The sequence below is a fragment of the Saccopteryx bilineata genome, chromosome 1 (genome assembly GCF_036850765.1).
Source record: "Saccopteryx bilineata isolate mSacBil1 chromosome 1, mSacBil1_pri_phased_curated, whole genome shotgun sequence".
Classification (NCBI taxonomy): Eukaryota; Metazoa; Chordata; class Mammalia; order Chiroptera; family Emballonuridae; genus Saccopteryx; species Saccopteryx bilineata.
Genome location: NC_089490.1, coordinates 140,539,841 through 140,558,459, shown reverse-complemented (window position 1 = coordinate 140,558,459; position 18,619 = coordinate 140,539,841). Strand labels below are relative to the sequence as shown.

At 55.8% G+C, this 18,619-nt stretch overlaps 1 protein-coding gene across 20 annotated transcripts; it reads left to right on the top strand.

Annotated features, from left to right (window-relative positions):
* The first annotated feature begins 698 nt into the window (after positions 1 to 698).
* On the top strand, positions 699 to 18,581 carry SSBP4 (single stranded DNA binding protein 4). Of its 20 annotated transcripts, none has more exons than XM_066269275.1 (18): positions 699 to 990; positions 10,895 to 10,967; positions 11,289 to 11,350; positions 11,449 to 11,533; positions 15,014 to 15,103; positions 15,583 to 15,648; positions 15,855 to 15,914; positions 16,002 to 16,071; positions 16,230 to 16,297; positions 16,372 to 16,439; positions 16,716 to 16,761; positions 16,849 to 16,884; positions 16,979 to 17,033; positions 17,110 to 17,180; positions 17,254 to 17,332; positions 17,657 to 17,685; positions 17,794 to 17,901; positions 18,245 to 18,581. In XM_066269275.1, the coding sequence occupies exons 1-18, from the start codon at positions 932 to 934 to the stop codon at positions 18,272 to 18,274; spliced, it is 1,155 nt and encodes a 384-aa protein (XP_066125372.1). In that variant the 5' UTR covers positions 699 to 931; the 3' UTR covers positions 18,275 to 18,581. The 20 variants fall into 20 exon arrangements, with proteins under 20 accessions (XP_066125372.1, XP_066125363.1, XP_066125436.1 ...); XM_066269266.1 differs by having other exon boundaries at positions 11,289 to 11,365; XM_066269339.1 differs by having other exon boundaries at positions 699 to 898; positions 17,615 to 17,685; positions 17,794 to 18,581.
* Positions 18,582 to 18,619: the final 38 nt, after the last annotated feature.

Below are 18,619 nucleotides of genomic sequence, written 5' to 3'. Positions count from 1 at the left end.
TGGCTCCCAGGGTTTGGTCTGAGTACACCGGGAGCTTCTTGTCTATGTATTGTGTGGTGTGTGCGGCTGTGGGTGTCCACAGGCTTGGTGAGACCCCAGGTCCATGTGAGGAGCCCTCGGGAAGCTGCGACGGAGTGCTCCAGGTTGGCCGCTCAGCTACCATGGGTCTTATTTTCCCATCCGCTGGAAGCTGTGGCATAACTGTGCCCATGCGAGTTTCTGCGCGGCTCTGTGCCTATGTGAGCGGTTGGCTGTGACAACCATTATTGGGATTGTGTATATACATCTGTGTTTTTAACAGCGTGTTCTTAGGTGAAGTGGGTATGGGGAGCTCTGAGGGGTGGGATGATACACCTAGTGTGATTGCTCTTAGCTTTATGGATTATCTGTAGTTATTCCAGGGTCTGTGCAGACGTGTGTGTGTTCTGGGACTGAGATTGTATCTGCAACTGAGTGTGTGGCTGTGTTCCCAAGCGGTCCTATTTGAGCAATGTGTGTGTATGTATAGCCCTGATCATCTGTGGCCGTCCCTACTCATGCCCTGTGTATATGTGACCAGCCCTACACATACGCGCGTGCGCGCCGGCCCACGGTTGCAGCGACGGGACCCACCCGCGCGTCCGCCATCGCCCCTTTAAGAGCGGCTCCCGCGGGCGGCGGGGTGGTGGCGGGCGGGGGCGCGCGCGGCGGGAGGAGGGGGCGCGCGCTTTCCGGAACAGCCCGAGCAGTGGGTAGAGAAGAAAATAAACCCGCGGCTGAACCTGGAGCTACCGCCGCCGCGTGGAGCTCCCCCACGCGGATGATGCCCGCGGTGCCCCTGCAGGGCTCGGGGCGGTGAGACCCGGGACTCGGGGTAGCTATGGCGACGAATAGCGCTTGTTGCCGCGCCGCCTGACAGGTGTGGGCCCCGGCGGCGGTGGCTCGGAGCATTATGTACGCCAAAGGGGGCAAGGGCTCGGCCGTGCCCTCCGACAGTCAGGCCCGCGAGAAGTGAGTCGGAGGGCCGGGGGCGGAGCTCCACGGCCGCGCGGCTTTCGTGGGTCACAGCGCTGGTGCGCACTGCAAGGGGCACGTGGGCGCGGGGTGCCAGGCGTGCGGGGCCTGAGCGCGCCGGAGGGGCCCGGCCGCGAGACTTGGCGGAAGGAGCGCGAGGTCCGTGAGGCGCTAGATTTAAAGGGACGCGAGAGACCCGAGGGACCCGAGGGGTATCAGGGGCTTAAGATTTTCGAAATTTAAGGGGGCGCGCGAGATTCAGGGGCATGATGAGTGCAAGAAGTAGTGAGATTTGAAGGGGAGCGTGAGACCCGAGAGGTTGTGAGAGTTGAAGGGGAGTAAGATTTGAGGGGGCACGCCACACTCGAGAGGCGTGAGAGACCCTGGCGGGAGCGCGAGATTCGAGGGCGCGAGATTTGAGGGGGAGTGCGAGACCCGAGCGGGACTTGAGGGTCGCGAGACCACCCCGACAGTCGAACCTTGGTGAATGCGGTTGCGGATGCGCCTGCGCGCAGAATCGCGATTCCTCACTGCTTCCCGCATTCTCCAGGGGAATTTCCAGGGCGGGTGAGACTGGCCTTTCTGGACCCTCGCCCCTCATGAAGAGTTTGAGAAAGTCCACCTGTTTGCTGGACAGCTGAGTGGGACTCCTGGGGAGGCCGCAGGACTCAGCCCTGCAGCAGGGCCCTTGGGTGGTGGAACCCAGAAGCGCCTCCTCCTATTTTGGGCGTGGCGCTGGACCGTGGGTAACAGGTGCTCTTGGGCTGGTAGGAGCACAGGACCTAACTAAATCCCAGACCCTGCGATTGGGGTCTGATGCTCTCAGAACTGGGAGCTAGGTCTGGGGCAAAGCGGCAGCCTGAAGCTGGCTCTGCCACTTACCTGTTCTGTGGGTTTGGGCGAGGGAGCGCCTCTCTTCTAGAGTTATTTTCCTTTCCTGAGAAATGCAAACGCAGGATCATCTCTTAGGATGGGGGAACACTTGAAAGGTGCCAGAAGCTTCGAGCTTTCATAGTACGGGTACCCAGTGGCTTGCAGTTTTATTAAAGTGCCAGGGAAAAGTACCTGCAGGAGGGAAGACTTTCCATGCTAATAGTGGCTAATTCACAGGATCCTAAGAAGTCCAGCCACCTAGTATGGCCTTGGTGGGCAATAGACTGCCAGAACAGAGAGGAGGCCGGGTCATTCTGGAGAGGTCCTGTGGTGACATTCCTTGAGGGGTGATGCTCCTTGAGGGCCAGGCCAGGAGTGTGGACTTGTATGTCTGGGCAGTAAAGAGGAGTTCTGGATGTGGGCTTGCTGTACTCCTCTCTTGTCCTGCCTTTTCTGCCTGAGTTAACAATGAGACCCCCACCAGCTTTGGGATCATTTTGGAGACGGGATTTTTATGTCCAGAAAAGGGTAGGCAGATAACTGCCCTTTTATTTTATTTTTTTTAAGGTTTTGTTTTGTTTTTGTTTTTTTGTATTTTTCTGAAGTTGGTAACAGGGAGGCAGTCAGACAGACTCCCGCATGCACCCAACCAGGATCCACCCGGCATGCCCACCAGGGGGTGATGCTCTGCCCATCTGGGGCGTTGTTCTGTTGCATCCAGAGCCATTCTAGCGCCTGAGGCAGAGGCCATACAGCCATCCTCAGCACCCGGGCAACTTTGCTTCAATGGAGCCTTGGCTGCGGGAAGGGAAGAGAGAGACAGAGAGGAAGGAAAGGGGGAGGGGTGAGAAGCAGATGGGTACTTCTCCTGTGTGCCCTGGCCGGGAATCGAACCCAGGACTCCTGCAGCCAGGCCGATGCTCTACCACTGAGCCAACCAGCCAGGGCATAACTGCCTTTTTAGATCTCCCTTGCCCATGTGCACAGTTACAAGGTTGGACTCCATTTTCTTTCTTTTTTTTTTTAGTGAGAGAAGGGGGTGGGGGGGACAGACAGGGACAAACAGGTTGGAAAAGAGAAAGATGAGAAGTATCAGCTCATAGTTGCGTCACTTTAGTTGTTCATTGATTGCGTTCTCATATGTGCCTTGACCGAGGGGCTCCAGCAGAGCAAGTGATTCCTTGCTCAAGCCAGTGACCTTGGACTCCAGCCAGAGACCTTGGGCTTCAAGCCAACCACCATGAGGTCCTGTGTATGATTCCACGCTCAAGTCATTGATCCCGCGCTCAAGGTGGTGAGCCCACACTCTAGCCAGATGAGGCCGGTAACCTCGGGGTTTTGAACTTGGGTCCTCAGCATCCCAGTCCAACGTTCTGTCCACTGCGCCACCACCTGGTCAGGTTGGACTCCATTTTCAAGCACAAAGACTTTTTGAAACTAGCATCTGGCTCCTGCCCAGGTTGGAAGCTTGGCCTCTCTGGCTTTGCCACCCCACCCTTGGGGGTCCTAACATATCCCTGGTCATTTTCTTATGTTGGTTTCTGGGTCTGGGGTGGATTGTCGTGGTTGAGAAGGCAGGTCCCAGCCCTGAAGAATCCCACATTCTAGCAGGAGGCAGGGGTCGAATTACTTAGGCAAATAAAAAGGAGGCCAGGTTTAAAATGATTTCAAGGTATTCTATGAAGAAGGCAAAGTGGGGGTGGGTGATAGTAGAGTATGAGGGTGCTGTCAGGTGTGCAGAGACCTGGAGGAAGAGTAGGCAGACGAGGACATAGCAAGTGCAAAGGCCCTGGGGTGAGGCCTGGCAAAGGAGCTGGGGCTAGTGCCCTGGGTAGGGGAAGGGCAATCCATAAGGGCTGTGTGTGAGCCTGGGAGGCTTCTGTGTATGAAAGTGCATTCCAGCTCCTGTGTGGAGTAGGTCTTATAGGGGGTTGGGAGTAGAGGCCAGGGGTTCTGGAGGTGGGCAAGATGATCTAGGTAAGAACTGATGATGGCAGTTTAAGTGTGGCCATGGAGATCAGAGAAGGAAGAGAATCAGAGGTTTGAGTTGAGGAAAGTGGAGTTGGGTTTCGAACCCATAAAAATCTCAGGAGAGATTTGATTCTTTGAATCTGGCTTTTGTTCTTGGCCAGGGCTGGAGAAGATGTATTCGAATCCTGATCCCTTTCCCTATCATCCCCTTACTCCCTAGACTGCCCAGCAGAGGATCTCAAAGGATGCAGAGATCTGCAGAAACACCTCCTGTGAAGCTAGAGATGCAGTGTCACCTGTTCTCCAGTCCCTTTTTGGCCAGAATGATTCTGTGTTCTTGTTGAGGGTCTTGGATGAGTGTTGGTTTGGAGATGGGATTCTGCTGCTAAATAGTTTGGAAAACACCAGATGGTTGCATCCCACCTTTCACCAAAGGGGATGCCTGGGCCTTGAGAGGAAGTGCTTCTGGGCAGGGAGAGCACTAGAGAGGTAGGCTGGCTGCTCTGTTTCCCATCTGAAATGTAGCCTGCCAGTCTTGCAGGATTCGCACAAAGACTGGGTGAGGGGCTGCAGGCAGAGCACCCACGCGGGCAGCCACCAACTGAGCCACATCCTTTCTCTGGGTTTTGGTTTCCTGGGTGAAATGTGGAATGAGGTGAAGAAGTTGCACTGCTCAGGTCTTCTGCTCTTCTGGACTGTGTTTTCTTTTCCTTCCTTCTCCTGAGCCCCTCTGACTCCCTATCTTAGTATGAGGTTTGGGCCAGACTGCCTCAGAAACAGAGCACCGCTGGGTCCTGGCCCTCAGGGGTGCACAGCAAAGTCTAGGAAGTACAGAGATGGATGGGGTGGTCTGGAGGGAGAGAGGGAAGCTGGGGTCCTAGTGGGCTTTCTGCATCAAGGCACCTTTGCTATAAATATATAGTAAATACTCCAAGCCTATGGGGAAGCCCGTGACTGCCACCCAGACCTAACTAGTGCTTGCATTTGTACTAGTTAGTGCAAGACTTGGTTTGGGGTCTTTTTAAATTAGGGATGAAGGTGACAGGGACAGTTGGGGGCCTTTTTGTCCCTTTTGCATCATTCCACTTCTGCCCCAGAGGCTCTGACTTTGTGAATTGGGGGTAGAGGTCTAAATGTCTGCTGTGTGTGTGTGAATTTCCTTGAGTGTTTTATGTGCTGCCAAGTGGGTTTAGAATAGGTCCATAGATGACAACCACAGTTGGTATTACTGAGCATCTAATGTTTTTCTCCTGGGAATGGTTTTTCTTTTTTTCTTTTTCTTTTTTTTTCTTTTTTTTTTCTGAAGCTGGAAATGGGGAGAGACAGTCAGACAGACTCCCGCATGCGCCCGACCGGGATCCACCCGGCACGCCCACCAGGGGCGACGCTCTGCCCACCAGGGGGCGATAATCTGCCCATCCTGGGTGTCACCATGTTGCGACCAGAGCCACTCTAGCGCCTGGGGCAGAGGCCACAGAGCCATCCCCAGCGCCCGGGCCATCTTTGCTCCAATGGAGCCTTGGCTGCGGGAGGGGAAGAGAGAGACAGAGAGGAAAGCGCGGTGGAGGGGTGGAGAAGCAAATGGGCGCTTCTCCTGTGTGCCCTGGCCAGGAATCGAACCCGGGTCCTGGGAATGGTTTTTATTTTATTTTTTAATTATTAAGTGAGAGGCAGAGAGGCAGACAGATAGACTCCCATGTGTGCCCTGACTGGGATCCACCTGGCAAGCCCCCTACAGGCAATGTTCTGCCCATCTGGGGCCACTGCTCCATTGCTTGGCAGCCAAGCTATTTTAGTGCTGAGGTGAGGCCATGGACTTTCACATGCCCAACTGATGCTCTACCACTGAGCTAACCAGTCAGGGCCTGCTGGGAATAGTTTTGAGATGTCACATAGCCACAGAGAATGTGTGTATAGCCTAGCAGGTGAGAGAGTCACCTGTGTATCTGTCCCTGCTTCCAGGTGTGGCCATCACTATTCTTGTTGGTGAGGGCACAGGTAATAGATTGTTAAGGAAGGAACCCCGAGTTGAGTCCTAGAGGATGAGCACAGCCAGTGGACACAGGGAAGCCTCTAGAGAAGTGACTGATAAGGGGAGGCATTTGGGGAGAAAATGGCAGGAGGGGGAAGGCGGCAATGGAATTTGTGAATGGGGGGTGGTCACATGCTGCTGGGTGGGAGAAAGCTTAATTGGCAGAGGCTGATGAGGAGAGTGGCCACCACTCTGGCAAGATATGGCTGAAGGCCTAGTCTTGAGGGTAGAAGAGAGGAGGGAGGAAATAGGCTGGAGTCCCTTAGGGGGTATCAGTGGGAACTGGCTGGTGGTTTAGCTGGGATGGGAGGACGGAGGGATGAACGATACATAGCTGTGAGTAGATGGCTTCTCCCTGTCCCCAGCAGCATGTCCTTCAAGCATCCAGGGGCTTGAAGTGAGAGGAGGGCACTGAGCAAGGAGGACCCATTACGATAATTCCTGGTAATTATGGTAATTCTTGGTGAGTATGGTGGTTGTGTTGCATTTTAGTTCACAAGGCTCTAACAGACCATTATGTCATCACCTCCCTGCGCAGCCTCTGTGAGCACTCCATGGCCAGGCACCCTACATCCCCCATGTCAACATTCCTTCCGGAGCCACTGTGTGCTCTGTGCCATGCGTCTGCCTTCTTGCAGCAGGAGCCCCTCCAATGGGTGGGCTCTTCATTCTGCAGTTTCATTTGTTTCGCTTTGATTTAGCACCAGAGCCCTGCCCTTCCCTGTAACTGAGCTCAGAGCTTGGATAGTCAGAGGCTGGAACAACCTGGCCAAAGGTCCTGGCTTCAAAACTTTTTACCCAACACAGGAAAAACAGCCCAAAATTACTCCCTGAGACTTGATCCTGGTAAAAATCAAAGTACCTGTACCAACACATAATAGAAGTCAACAAAATTGGGAAACTTCTCTGGCTTCTCTTTGCTCTTGGGGTAAAATCCCAAATCCTTACCATCAAAACAGTAAGCGCTGACCTTTATTAGTATTCGCCAACCACTTTGGCTAGTCCTCCTGACATCTCAGGAGAGGATTTGGGTGGCTGAGGGCCCATGACGCTCTTGTGAGCTCAGCAGGGAGAGAAAGAGACCAAGTCCCTGTCCTCCTGGTTACATTCCGGAGGGGCTGCAATCAGGGAGCGAGTCATGTGTCAAGTGGGGATAAGTAAGATGATGGGGAGAAATTGGGCAGGGTGGGGTTAGGTATAACAGATAAGCCTCTGACAGGTGATACTGGAGCCATGCAGGTCTCTAGGTGGAAGTGCCCCAGGCAAAGGAACAGCCTGTGCAAAGGCCCTGGCATGGAGAGTGGCCAGTGTGTGGGCCTGTGTGGCATGGGAGTGTCTAATGAGGAGATCTGTTTGTGCATGGGGGGTAGACTCTAGGGACTGGACAGAGCATCCATTGGAGGGGTCCTGTTAAAATTCAGGTCAGAGAACCTGACTGGTGGTGGCACAGTGGATAGCACATCAACCTGGGATGCTGAGGTTATAGGTTTGCAAACCCTGGGTTACCAGCTTGAGCACAGGGTCACTGACTCAAGTGTGGGATCATTGATATGATCCTATGTTCACTGACTTAAGCCTAAGGTCTCTGGCTTGAGCAAGGGGTTACTGGCTTGGCTGGAGTCCCCTGGTCAAGGCACGTATGAGAAAGCCATCAATGAACAACTAAGGTGCCGCAACTCTGAGTTGATGCTTCTCATCTCTCTCCCTTCCTCTCTCTCTCTGTTTCTGTCTCTCTTTCGTGCGTGTGAGCTAAAAAAAAAAAAAAAAAAATCGGGTAAGAGAGCCCTGGCCAGATAGCTTGGTTGCACAAGGGTTATGGGTTCAATTCCTGGTCAGGGCACATACAGGAACAGATGGACATGTCTCTCTCGTTCTTCCCCTCTTTTTAAAATCAATAATTTTTTTAAATTCAGGTAAGAGAGACAGTGACTTGGACCAGGTGTGTGGTGGAGATGGCAGGAAAGAGCTTTTCCTTAAGGTTTTATCCTAAATTCACTAAAAGCAGTGATCTTGATCTCAGTGGCGTGGGGGACAGCATGCACCACACCTCTGTGAGTCAAGGCTGGACCACCCAGGTTGTACCACCCAGCAGTGGGGGTGGCAGGTGCAGAGGGTTGTGGAGAAGGCTGCAGTGGGGACAAGTTGAGGTTGAGCCTTAGATCCAGGTAGGCGGTGGACCCTGAGTTTGGGAAGGCCAGGCTGGCGCACCTGTGGGCAATTGTGTGAAGATGTTGTCAGAGCAGTAGGGAGGCTGCCTAGAGAGAGGAGAGGAGAAACCTGGGCTGAGGAGGAGATCAAAGAGGGTCGGGCTCCTAGACCTGTGTCCTGGGGTCAAATGCTACCTACCACTGGACAGTCCAGGGCCAAGGGAGATGGAGAAGGACCTGGTGGGCTAGCAGCATGGAGCCCTTGGTGGATGTGGTGGGACCAAGGGCCACTTCTTCAGGAGGTTTAGAGACTCCCCCAGGAAAGCCTTCTGCCCCTGGCGGGGGGGTTATGGCCAGAATGTAAACCATGCCCTCCCCTGACCCTAAACTCCCAACTCCTCTTGCTACCTGTCTTTGGGTGTCTCACTCCTCCAGTCTTTCCTGTTCCTTGCACTGACCCCCAAAGTGGGCAGGGGGTCAGCTGGACCCCTCAGCTTCTCTCTTGGCCCAGAGGGTGGGATGATGAGTAGGCCTAGGCTTTTCATATCCATTCTTTCATTAATGGATGTGGGCCTGGGGATGTAGGCCACTTGTGAAAGCTCAGGAAGCCTCTAGAAGGGGAGGTATAACAGGAGTGAGTTGGATAGGTGAGCCTGGAGGTCAGGGGACCAGGAAGGCAACTGTGTTGGAGAGGGGCACTGGAGACTGCTTGGCGTTGCAGTGCTTGGAGCTGTGTGACCACCGTAAGTCCTACTTGTGTGCGCCCCATCCCTGTCCCTTGGGTTGTCGTCATAGGTTACATGGTACAGTGAGCTGTAGACACATTTCACCCTAGGACTGCTACCACCCGGAACCCCCACCATCTCTCCCTTGTCTTTCTATAGTATACACTGTCTTCCAACTCACCATATAACCTATCTTCTTTATTACTTTTTTAAATTTATTGATTTGAGAGACAGAAACATTGATCTGTTCTTGTATATGCCCTGACTGGAGATTGAACCTTCAATCTTTGTGTTACTGGACAGTGCTCTAACCAGCTGAGCTATCTGGCCAGGATCACCCCCCCTTTTTTAATTCATTGATTTTAGAGAAAGAGAGGAAGGGTGGGGGGAAGAGAGAAAGATCAATATGTTGTTCCACTTATTTATACATTTATTGGTTCTTTTTTTTTTTTTAGATTTTATTCATTTTTGGAGAGAGAGAAAAAAAAAGGGGGGGAGGAGCAGAAAGCATCAACTCCCATATGTGCCTTGACCAGGCAAGCCCAAGGTTTCGAACCAGCAACCTCAACGTTCCAGGTTAATGCTTTACACACTACACCACCATTGGTCAGGCCTATTGTTTGATTCTTTTATGTGCCCTGACAGGATCAAACTTATAATCTTGACATATCAGAATGATGCTCTAACCAACTGAGCTACCCGGTCCAGGCCAACTTACCTTCTTACATTGTTGCTCTACTGTTTCTCCTTACAAGCAGTTAAAGCCTCCAGGGGAGCAGGGGTCTGTCATGTTCACTGAACAAGGAGGTGCTGGGTAAATGTTTGTTGAATGAATGAATGAATGAATGAATGAAAGAATGGACAGATGGATGAAGGAAGGAAGAGGATCCAGGGTAAAGGCAGATCTGTGGGGCAGGGAGTGGGGGCCAGGACAGAGGGCAGGAGCTGGCAGGAGTGTCTGATGGTGGTGGGGCTGGGGTGTGAGGATTGAGGCATGGGTGGGAATGGCAGGGAGAGCAGGATGAGTCAAAGCAGTTTTATTTTCAGATAGAGCTGTCAGCCAGGGGAGAGTGGCCAGCTAAATTGGAGGAGGAGCCTCAGGCCTGCCAGTCTTGGATCCAAAATCCCTCCAGCTTACCTGAGTCCTGGCTGGGCAGTGGGAAGATCCTGGCGCACCTAGAGGGGCTGGTGTCAGTGGAATGGATGGCTGAGGAATGGCTAGGGGGCTGGCTCTTGTCCTCTGCCAGCTGGTGTAGAAGACACATGGCAGTGGGAGGCAGAGGATGGAGAGGCCTGCGAGGCTGGGTGGATGGGCAGGCTTTCCTGCATGGCCCACAGCCGGAGTGGCTGGTTGGCAAGTGGCCCATGCTCTTGGGGTGGGCAGCTGCTGAGTTTGTATGGGGGGCATACCAAGCACTGTAGGTGTTTAGCAGCCACCTGAGTGGAACTGCTGGCCCCATCTCCTCTCACCTACCCACACTACTCCAGACTCTCCCTGGGGGCTGGTACAGAGAGCTGTCAGGAACTGATCCCCAGGAAGAGGAGGGGCCCCGGGACACCTGGAGGAGGAAGGCCTCAGGGAGGAGAAGAGAGAGCTTTGTGTCCTCAGCAGGCAAGGCTGGGCGTGAGTAAAGCTCTGGCATTGGGCACATGGCTCAGGGTGCCCACTGGGAGACGCCATGCAGCGCAGTCAGGAGTGACACCCAGGAGCTCTTTCTCCAGGCAGGAGACCTCCCTAAGGCCAAGGCAGCTCTTAGGTCTTGGAATCAGCAGGATAAGGCTAGGATTTGGTACATGAAGGGTGTTGAATTGACATGAATTTGGCCTGGAAATGGGGGTTTGGGGACTGCTGGCAGTATTACCTAGAGGAGGGGCCTGCAGGATGGGTGTTGATGGTTGTGTAGGAGTTGGCCAGGCTGAACAACTAGTGAGAATGTCATCTCCTGTGAGATAAGGGGTTTGGGGGACTTGTTGGGGCAGTGAATGAGGCTGGGGGTGGGTACAATGAGGGCTCACTGTGTGCCCTTTATCTCTACCTGTCCAACTGAAGGCAGGTTCCTGGCCTGAGAGCCCCTCCCAAGACCCTTGGGGAGGGGTTTGAAACTGACCCAGCCCAGGCCTTCTGAGAGCCTGAGTTGCTCCCCTCCCTGCAGGTTAGCACTGTATGTGTATGAGTACCTGCTGCATATTGGTGCCCAGAAATCAGCCCAGACCTTTCTGTCCGAGGTAAGCTGGCCTGGCCTCTCCACCTACACACTAGGGTTCTTTGCTCCCAGTTTTCATCGGGGCTCCAGTGGTGGTGCCAGATGGCCCCTCTGAAGGCCTTAGGAACAGAGGGATGGTGTGGATCAGGGCCCATGGCTGGCATACAGGCATCTGTCTGAGGGTCTGCCGTTACTTCCTCTGCCCTTGTGCTCTCTCACTTGTTCCCTGTGGCTACCTTACTCTGGTCCACTGGTCCCCTGCCCTATGTTCCATGCCTGAGGTAGGTCAGGGGTCCAGCAGACTGGGCAGTGGCTCCTTATCTGCTTTCCTTCTCCTATACAGATCCGCTGGGAGAAGAACATAACGCTGGGGGAGCCCCCAGGCTTCTTGCATTCCTGGTGGTGGTGCGTGCAGGGCTGGTATGCGGGGGGGGGGGGCAGTGTGGGGTCTGGCAATGTGGGGTCTATGTGGGGAAACTATCATTCTCCCTCTTTTCCCACAGCGTGTTCTGGGACTTGTACTGTGCAGCACCTGACCGCAGAGAGGCATGTGAGCACTCAAGTGAGGCCAAGGCCTTTCAGGACTATGTGAGTCCTGCTCCAGGGACCTGGCATGGGCAAGGTGGTGGGGCCTGGGGTGGGGGTGGTGGCTGCATGGCCTGTGCTTGGCTTAGGTAGGCTGGGCCCAGGGTCACTCACAGGGAGGCTCATTCACTGCACTATAGACCCCATACTTCCCTGAGGCCAGCCCCCCTTCCCCTTCATTTGAGCCCCTGGTCCTGTCTAGATAGACTGTCTGCTATCCCAGCCTTTCTGAGCCTCCTGAGGTAGGAACCCAACCAGGGTTCTGGGATTTAGCTGACAGCACCAAGGACACTTCCTAACCTTGCTGCTGACTCACTGCTTTGACCTCAGTTTCCCTTTTGGTTGATGGGGGGCGGTGGTGGCATCAGAGCCTGTTTGGAGAGGAGCGGTATGGGGGGGGTGATGTGACGGGATGGGTGGCATCTTGTCATGGAGTGCAGATGGCAGCCCCCTGCCTTTATCCTTTTTACCCTGGCCTCTCAGGCAGAAGGCAGGCCAGGGAGGGCATGGGGGCCCTTGGCTGTAGACCCCAGGAGCAGATAGCAACTCAGATGGCTTCTGGAGGAGATGCATCTCCAGGGGATCTCCCCCTTCCACCCCCTCCTACTGTGCACCCACTTGCCTCTTCCTCAAGCCTCCCAGGGCATAGCTGCCCACCTCTCCCTTTGCAGGGCCAGGGTGCAGTTGCCAGGGGCAGCAGATCACCATGTCCCTGTAGTACCCCACACTCACTCTGTGTATGTTCATGGAAGCTGAGGTCCCTGCCATTTTCCCCCATTTAATCCCTCTGTGCCTTTGTTGTCCCTTTGTCACAGTTCTGCCAGACCAGGGACCCAGGGGTATCTGGAGCTATGGCCCTGCTTGTGCCTCTCTGATGTCTCTGGAGCCATTCCCTTTTGTAGCCTCCGCAGCGCCCTGGTCTCCACCTGGGTCTGACTGCTTCTGGTGTCTCCTGGGAGGGCAAGGCACTGACGCTCCACATCAGCATCAGCACACTTCCTGGTGTGTGCTGGTTACCATGGCAGCAGGGTGCCTGGGGAGTTGGTGCCAGTACATCCGGGGCTTGGGATAAGGGTTCCCTGTAGCCCCCATCCTAGTTGGAGGCACTTTGCCTCCCAGGGGAGCTCTGTCCCTTGCCCCCAGCCACATTGGCATCTCCAAGAAATGCCAGCAACATGGGTTGGGTGCATTTGGGTGGATGATTGAGGTTGCAGAAGAGCGGGCAGGAGTTTCAGCCTGAGCCCCTGTGGGCCTGCTGTGTCTGGAGCCCTGCTGTCAGCCTCTCCAGAACTATCCTCCCCTCTCCAACCAGGAACCACTCTGGAGTCTGCTGGGGCTATGAATGCAGGTTGCTGCCCTCCCTGTGGGGGGTTGGCAGTGGTGGGTAGACAGACCCAGAGCTCAGAGGTTTCTCCTTCTAGCCTCTGGGGCAGGTGCCGGCCAGATTACCTGCTACTGACCATCAGGCTGTGTATTTATGTGGAACTGAGATGGAGGCATGGGGGACCTGAGGGCTGAGAGATTTGTCTCCACCAATTCCCAGGGCCGCTTGGGCTTTCAGATGACCTGTGCTGGGCCCTGGGAGTGCTCCCTGTCACTGTTGGCCTGGGGAGGCTCCACAGTACCCCCAGCTTGGGGCCTGGGCAGGAGTCCTTTGAAGGCAGACCTTTGAGAAGGAACAGGAAGGGTGCCAGGCTGCAGTTTCACTGGGTGGGGTGTCTTCAGAGGCCCTTTGCCCCACTCCTGTAAGGCAGGAAGTGTTGTGTGACTGGGCTAGTGCTTAACCCCTCTGAGCCCAAGTGGCTGCAGTTCCATAAATTCTGGAGTGCCCCTGGTATGTGCAGGTTTGTACCAGCCGAGACACAGCCTTCATCATACAGGTGATGAAGACAGATTTTTGCGTTCCTCTTGGGGCCCAGTGAGGGGGGGGGTGATGCAGACAAACAGGAGTGGAGAGGACCCCAGAAAAGTACTGTCTACTCAGTGCTCTTTCTTATCCTTTGATGTGTCCAGCTCTGCCTTGTAGACTAGCCCTCTGTCCCTCATCCCCACCTCCTCTGTAGGTCCCAAGGGCTGACAAGCCTGGGACCTTGGAACCAACCAGAGAAAGTGACTTGTCAGCCCACCCCCTGCATCTCTGCTTTTGGTACACACAGTAAGGCCCCTCTAGCACCTGGCTTCTCCCCTCCTCCATCTGAAGAGAGGCTGAGGACCTGGAGACTGCATCCAGGGAGCCCAGCTCTTCAGCCCCTCCCTCCCGGGGGGTCTGGGAGAGTGGTCACTCAGTACCTTCTGAGGAGCCCTGGGGAGGGAGGTTCATCTTTTTTTTTTTTTTTTTTGTATTTTTCTGAAGCTGGAAATGGGGAGACCGTCAGACAGACTCCCATATGCGCCTGACCGGGATCCACCTGGCATGCCCACCAGGGGGCGATGCTCTGCCCATCTGGGGCGTCGCTCTGTTGCGACCAGAGCCACTCTAGCACCTGAGGCAGAGGCCATAGAGCCATCCCCAGCGCCCGGGCCATCTTTGCTCCAATGGAGCCTCGCTGCAGGAGGGGAAGAGAGAGACAGAGAGGAAGGAGAGGGGGAGGGGTGGAGAAGCAGATGGGCGCTTCTCCTGTGTGCCCTGGCCAGGAATCGAACCTGGGACTTCTGCATGCCAGGCTGACACTCTACCACTGAGCCAACCAGCCAGGGCGGGAGGTTCATCTTAAAGCTGTTGATTGATCTTTTGTTTATTTGGGGTGTTGGGTAGAGCTGGGGTTCTAGCTGCCTTGCCAGCCAGGACACAGGGTATGTTGGGAAGGGCCTGGGCTGGGGGACATGCCATTACTCAACAGAGGTTGGATTCAGACAGAAAGAATCAGCCTGTGCCCTGGCTGGGTTGCTCAGTGGATAAAGTGTCAACCCAGCATGCTGGAGGTTGTGGGATTGACCCCTGGTCAGGGCATGTATGAGAAGCAGTCAATGAGTACACAACTAAATGGAACAACTAAGTGAAATGAGTTGATGCTTCTTGCTCTCTCTCTGCCCTCCCCCCTTCCTCTCTTCTCTCCTCTCAATGGAAAAAAAAAATCAGCCTGTGCTGGATGACTGTCCTGGGTGGTTTATTTATATTATCAGACCCCTCACAAGCCTCAGGTTCTGGACTCTGGGGGTTGGGATCTCTGGATCCCTGTCCTTCCTGGGCTGTGGGCTCAGTCCAGCTGGGCCCTAACCACCTGTAGGTTCTCCGGTGCAGAAAGGAGGCAGAGCCCCTATGAGGCTGCCCGGCAAATCTAAATCTGTGGACTTGTCAGGGTTGTTAAACTCAGGTGGGAACAGCTGCTCTGTCACCTAGTGGCCACTTCAGGCATCCTGCCATGTGTGGACTGAGGATCAAATGGCTTGGGTTCCCTGGTTTGTGGGACTGGCCGCTTGCTGAGGAGGGACAACTCAGGCAGAAGTGGCCTGACCAAACCCTTGTGTCTCCCTACCCTGCAGAGTGCTGCAGCTGCCCCCAGCCCTTTGATGGGAAGCATAGCCCCCAACGATGCAATGGCAGCAGGCCCCATGGCACCTGGCTTTTTCCAGGTACAGCCAGGGCTGGGGCCCTTGTCCCCCTAACTCTGGGTGCACATGTCTCAAAGAGTGATAGGAGTGGGTGTTGAGTGGGTTGGGGGTCCCACATCAGGAGAGGCCTTGAGTAAGGACAGGCTAGAGTCGGGTGGGAGGGTTGTGGGTGCAGTGGGGATGTACATGTGGGGCCTTGGGGCTGGCAAAGGAGAGGCTGTAGGGTCTGGGCCCCTGCAGGAGAGGGTGGGGACTCTGCACACTTGACCTGTGTATGCGCATGCCAGGGTGCCTGGGCCTGCTGAGCGTGACTCTGAGCCACGGGTCCCAACTATACCCCTCCAGTGGGAGGCACCCCGCCCTGTCCTGCAGATCTGTGAGTGGCCCACCCTCCTGCCTCCCTCCCATTCCCCTCCCTTGGCCAGACTTAGCAAGACCTCAGGAAACTCGAGCTTTGGGTGACCTAGCTCCTCCAAACACATCTGGTTCTGTCCTCCTAGGGCCCCCCTGGCTCCCAGCTGCCCCCCCACAACCCCAACGCCCCCATGATGGGGCCTCATGTTCAGGTAAGGACCTGTGCCACCCTGCCCCTTTGCCCATGCACACCCTACTCTTCTGTGCTCATACACACCGAGCCAGCTGCTGTAGTTTGCTGGCTGGGCCCAGAGGAAGGGGTGAATCAGGCTCTGAGCCCAGGTGCAGCAGGAACCCCATAGCTTTGGAATGGTGAGTGGGTAGAGGGGGGTACTGACCCCTGGCCCACCTCTTCCAGCCCTTCATGTCACCGCAGTTCCCAGGGGGCCCCCGGTTGACCCTGCGGATGCCGAGTCAGGTGAGAAAGGGAAGACATGAGAGGAGGGGCAGGAGCTGGGTTAAGGTGGGGGCACCCATATTCATTGGTGCCATGACCCCTCTGCAGCATCCTGTGGGCCTCCCCAGTTCCCAGGCCCTCCTCCCTGGAGCCATGGACCCCTCCCCTTGTCCTCAGGGTGAGTAGAGAAGCTGCAGCTTCCACCAGCCATCTGGACCGCAGCTTTAAATGCTCCATCGCGGCTGCCTCACCATACAACCCCCCACACCCACAGGCGCGTGTCCACACTGGGGAGTGGTCTTGACCTGAACCACCTTCCTTCTGCCCCTACCCCAGGGCATCCAAGCATGGGCCTGATGCAGAGGGTGACTCCTTCACGGGGCGTGGCCAGCATTGGGCCCCAGGTAAGGGGTCAACCCAGGGGGCTTCAGTGACTCTTCCTTCTTGGCTTGCACTCAGGGCTCTTTTCCCCTCACAGAACTACGGAGGTGGCATGCGGCCCCCACCCAACTCCCTTGCTGGCCCAGGCCTGCCTACCATGAACATGTAAGGCCCTAAGGGACACCCAGAATGTGCCTGTGGGGCCAATACCCAGCTTCTTGGGCTGGATCAGCAGCACAACAACCCAGAATATTGTTTACTCCACTGCTGGGTGGGGAAACTGAGGCTCAAAGGCCAGTGAGTGATGGGTTGGGATTTCCAAGTGGTTACTCCTTAGCCAACATCTTCTTTTCTGGGGGCCCATGGGGCAGGGTTAGGGGGCATGCTGCCTGGGGATGCTACCTGGCCCAGCCCCAGGTTCCACCTACCGTCTCTTAAAAGGGGCCCTGGAGTGCGTGGCCCATGGGCCAGCCCCAGTGGCAGCTTGGTGAGTTGGGGAATGGGGGGTGGGGTGGGGTGGGTTACGGGGGGTGGGTACGGGAAGTGGACTGCTCACAGCTGCCCCTCTTCTCAGATCCCTTATTCTGCCTCCTCCCCTGGCAGCTACACGGTGAGTGGGGTCACTGACTGCTGGGCAACCTGATGGGAGGGTGCAGGGCAGCAGGTGAGGGCTTTTGTAATGATTTGTCTACCTCTGTATGCAGGGACCCCCAGGAGGTGGTGGGCCCCCTGGAACACCCATCATACCCAGCCCTGGAGGTACTAGGGGCTGGGCAGGGTGTGGGAAGGCGTGATCCCCTCATATTCAGTCCTTCATGAGAGTCTTCTTCCCTAGACTCCACCAACTCCAGTGAGAACATGTACACCATCATGAACTCCATTGGGCCGGGCGCTGGCAGAGCTAACGTAAGTGGGGACCTGTGGGATAGAGGCTGCTGAATGCAGTGGCCCGAGTCTCATGCTGCCTTATTGCCCACAGTTTCCACTGGACCCCGGCCCGGAGGGTCCTATGGCAGCCATGAGCACGCTGGAACCACACCACGTAAATGGATCCTTGGGTAAGTGGGTGGCCCCGGATCCACCCACCCCACACAGGCTGCTTTCCTAACCTAATGCTTCCATGCTGCTTCTCCACCTGTGTTCCCTGTAGAAGCGCTACATGGGCTACACTGGGGAATGGTTCAAGAACTAAATCATGGGGATGCCTGGCAGCAGGCACTGATACCCCTTTGGGCCCTCCTCCCAGGACACCTAGTGGGCTGGGTTGCGGGAGTGGGCACAGCCGCCCAGCCGGGTAAGTTCACAGAGGGATTGATGCCCCACCACCACTACTGGCGCAGGCGCAGCTGAGTCTCACGTTCCCGTGTGTCTGTCATCCACAGGCTCGGGTGACATAGACGGGTTGCCGAAGGTAAGGAGCCATGCTCAGGTGGGCTGTGGGTGTAGGGCAGGCCACATAGGGGGGGAGGTTGGCTTGTGGGCAGGACAGGAGTCACACCCTGACTGAGGCCGCCCCCAGAGTTCCCCTGGCGCAATGGCCGGCCTGAGCACCACCCCAGGCACCCCTCGGAATGATGGCGAGATGGCAGCCACCGGGACTTTCCTGCACCTGTTCCCAAGCGAAAGCGTAAGCGACTGTGTCGATTCCCCTCCTGCGGCAGCATCGGGCCGGAGGGGCCTGGCGGGGAGGCCTCGGCAGGGCGGCCGGGGGGCCAGAGCAAGACCGTGACCGTGGCGGGCCAGGTGGGGGGCAGCCGCAGCATCCTTCTCCTGTCCTGGTCTCATGCCCCTACCCTGTCTCACCCTGTGACCCTAGCCCTGGTGGCCTCACTTCCCTAACTTGGACACCTGCACCTTCCCGCCTCTCCTCGCCCCACTCCGCCCCTTAGTCCTTTCTTTCTGGGAAGTGGGTCCCAGCCTAGGCCGGAGCTGAACCTGCCCCTGCGGGCCAACCCCTCGTCTCTCCGCAGTACTCGCCTGGGATGACCACGAGCGCGTGACGGGGCACCAGCCCCTTACCCACTGCAGACCTCGTTTTCTGCTCAGGGCCAAGGGCCAGGGATTTGGGTGGAGGAGGGTCTGAGTTCACACCTCGGGAAACTGGACTCCTGGTTAAGGCTTGGAAGCCCCGCACCAAGGACTCATATTAAAAAAAAACAACACACAAGGACCTGAGATGCTCTTTTCTGGCTGGGCCTGACTCTCTACCATCACCCCGGTTTCTATTTTGTTCTGGGGACTCAGACACCTCCTTTCCCTTGGGCAGCAAGGGGTGGGCCCCATTAATAAATAGAACTTGTTTTGGTATCTCGTTTCAAGATTTCACTTTGGCTTATAACCACACA

Bases quoted from the DNA above. Each gene is read 5' to 3' on its own strand.
- SSBP4 (XM_066269189.1), top strand. From the start codon at position 932: ATGTACGCCAAAGGGGGCAAGGGCTCGGCCGTGCCCTCCGACAGTCAG. The intron at 16,440-16,715 runs GTAAGGCCCTAA...GTCTCTTAAAAG, and splicing joins GGCCTGCCTACCATGAACAT to GGGCCCTGGAGTGCGTGGCC. The intron at 17,686-17,793 runs GTAAGGAGCCAT...GGCCGCCCCCAG, and splicing joins ACATAGACGGGTTGCCGAAG to AGTTCCCCTGGCGCAATGGC.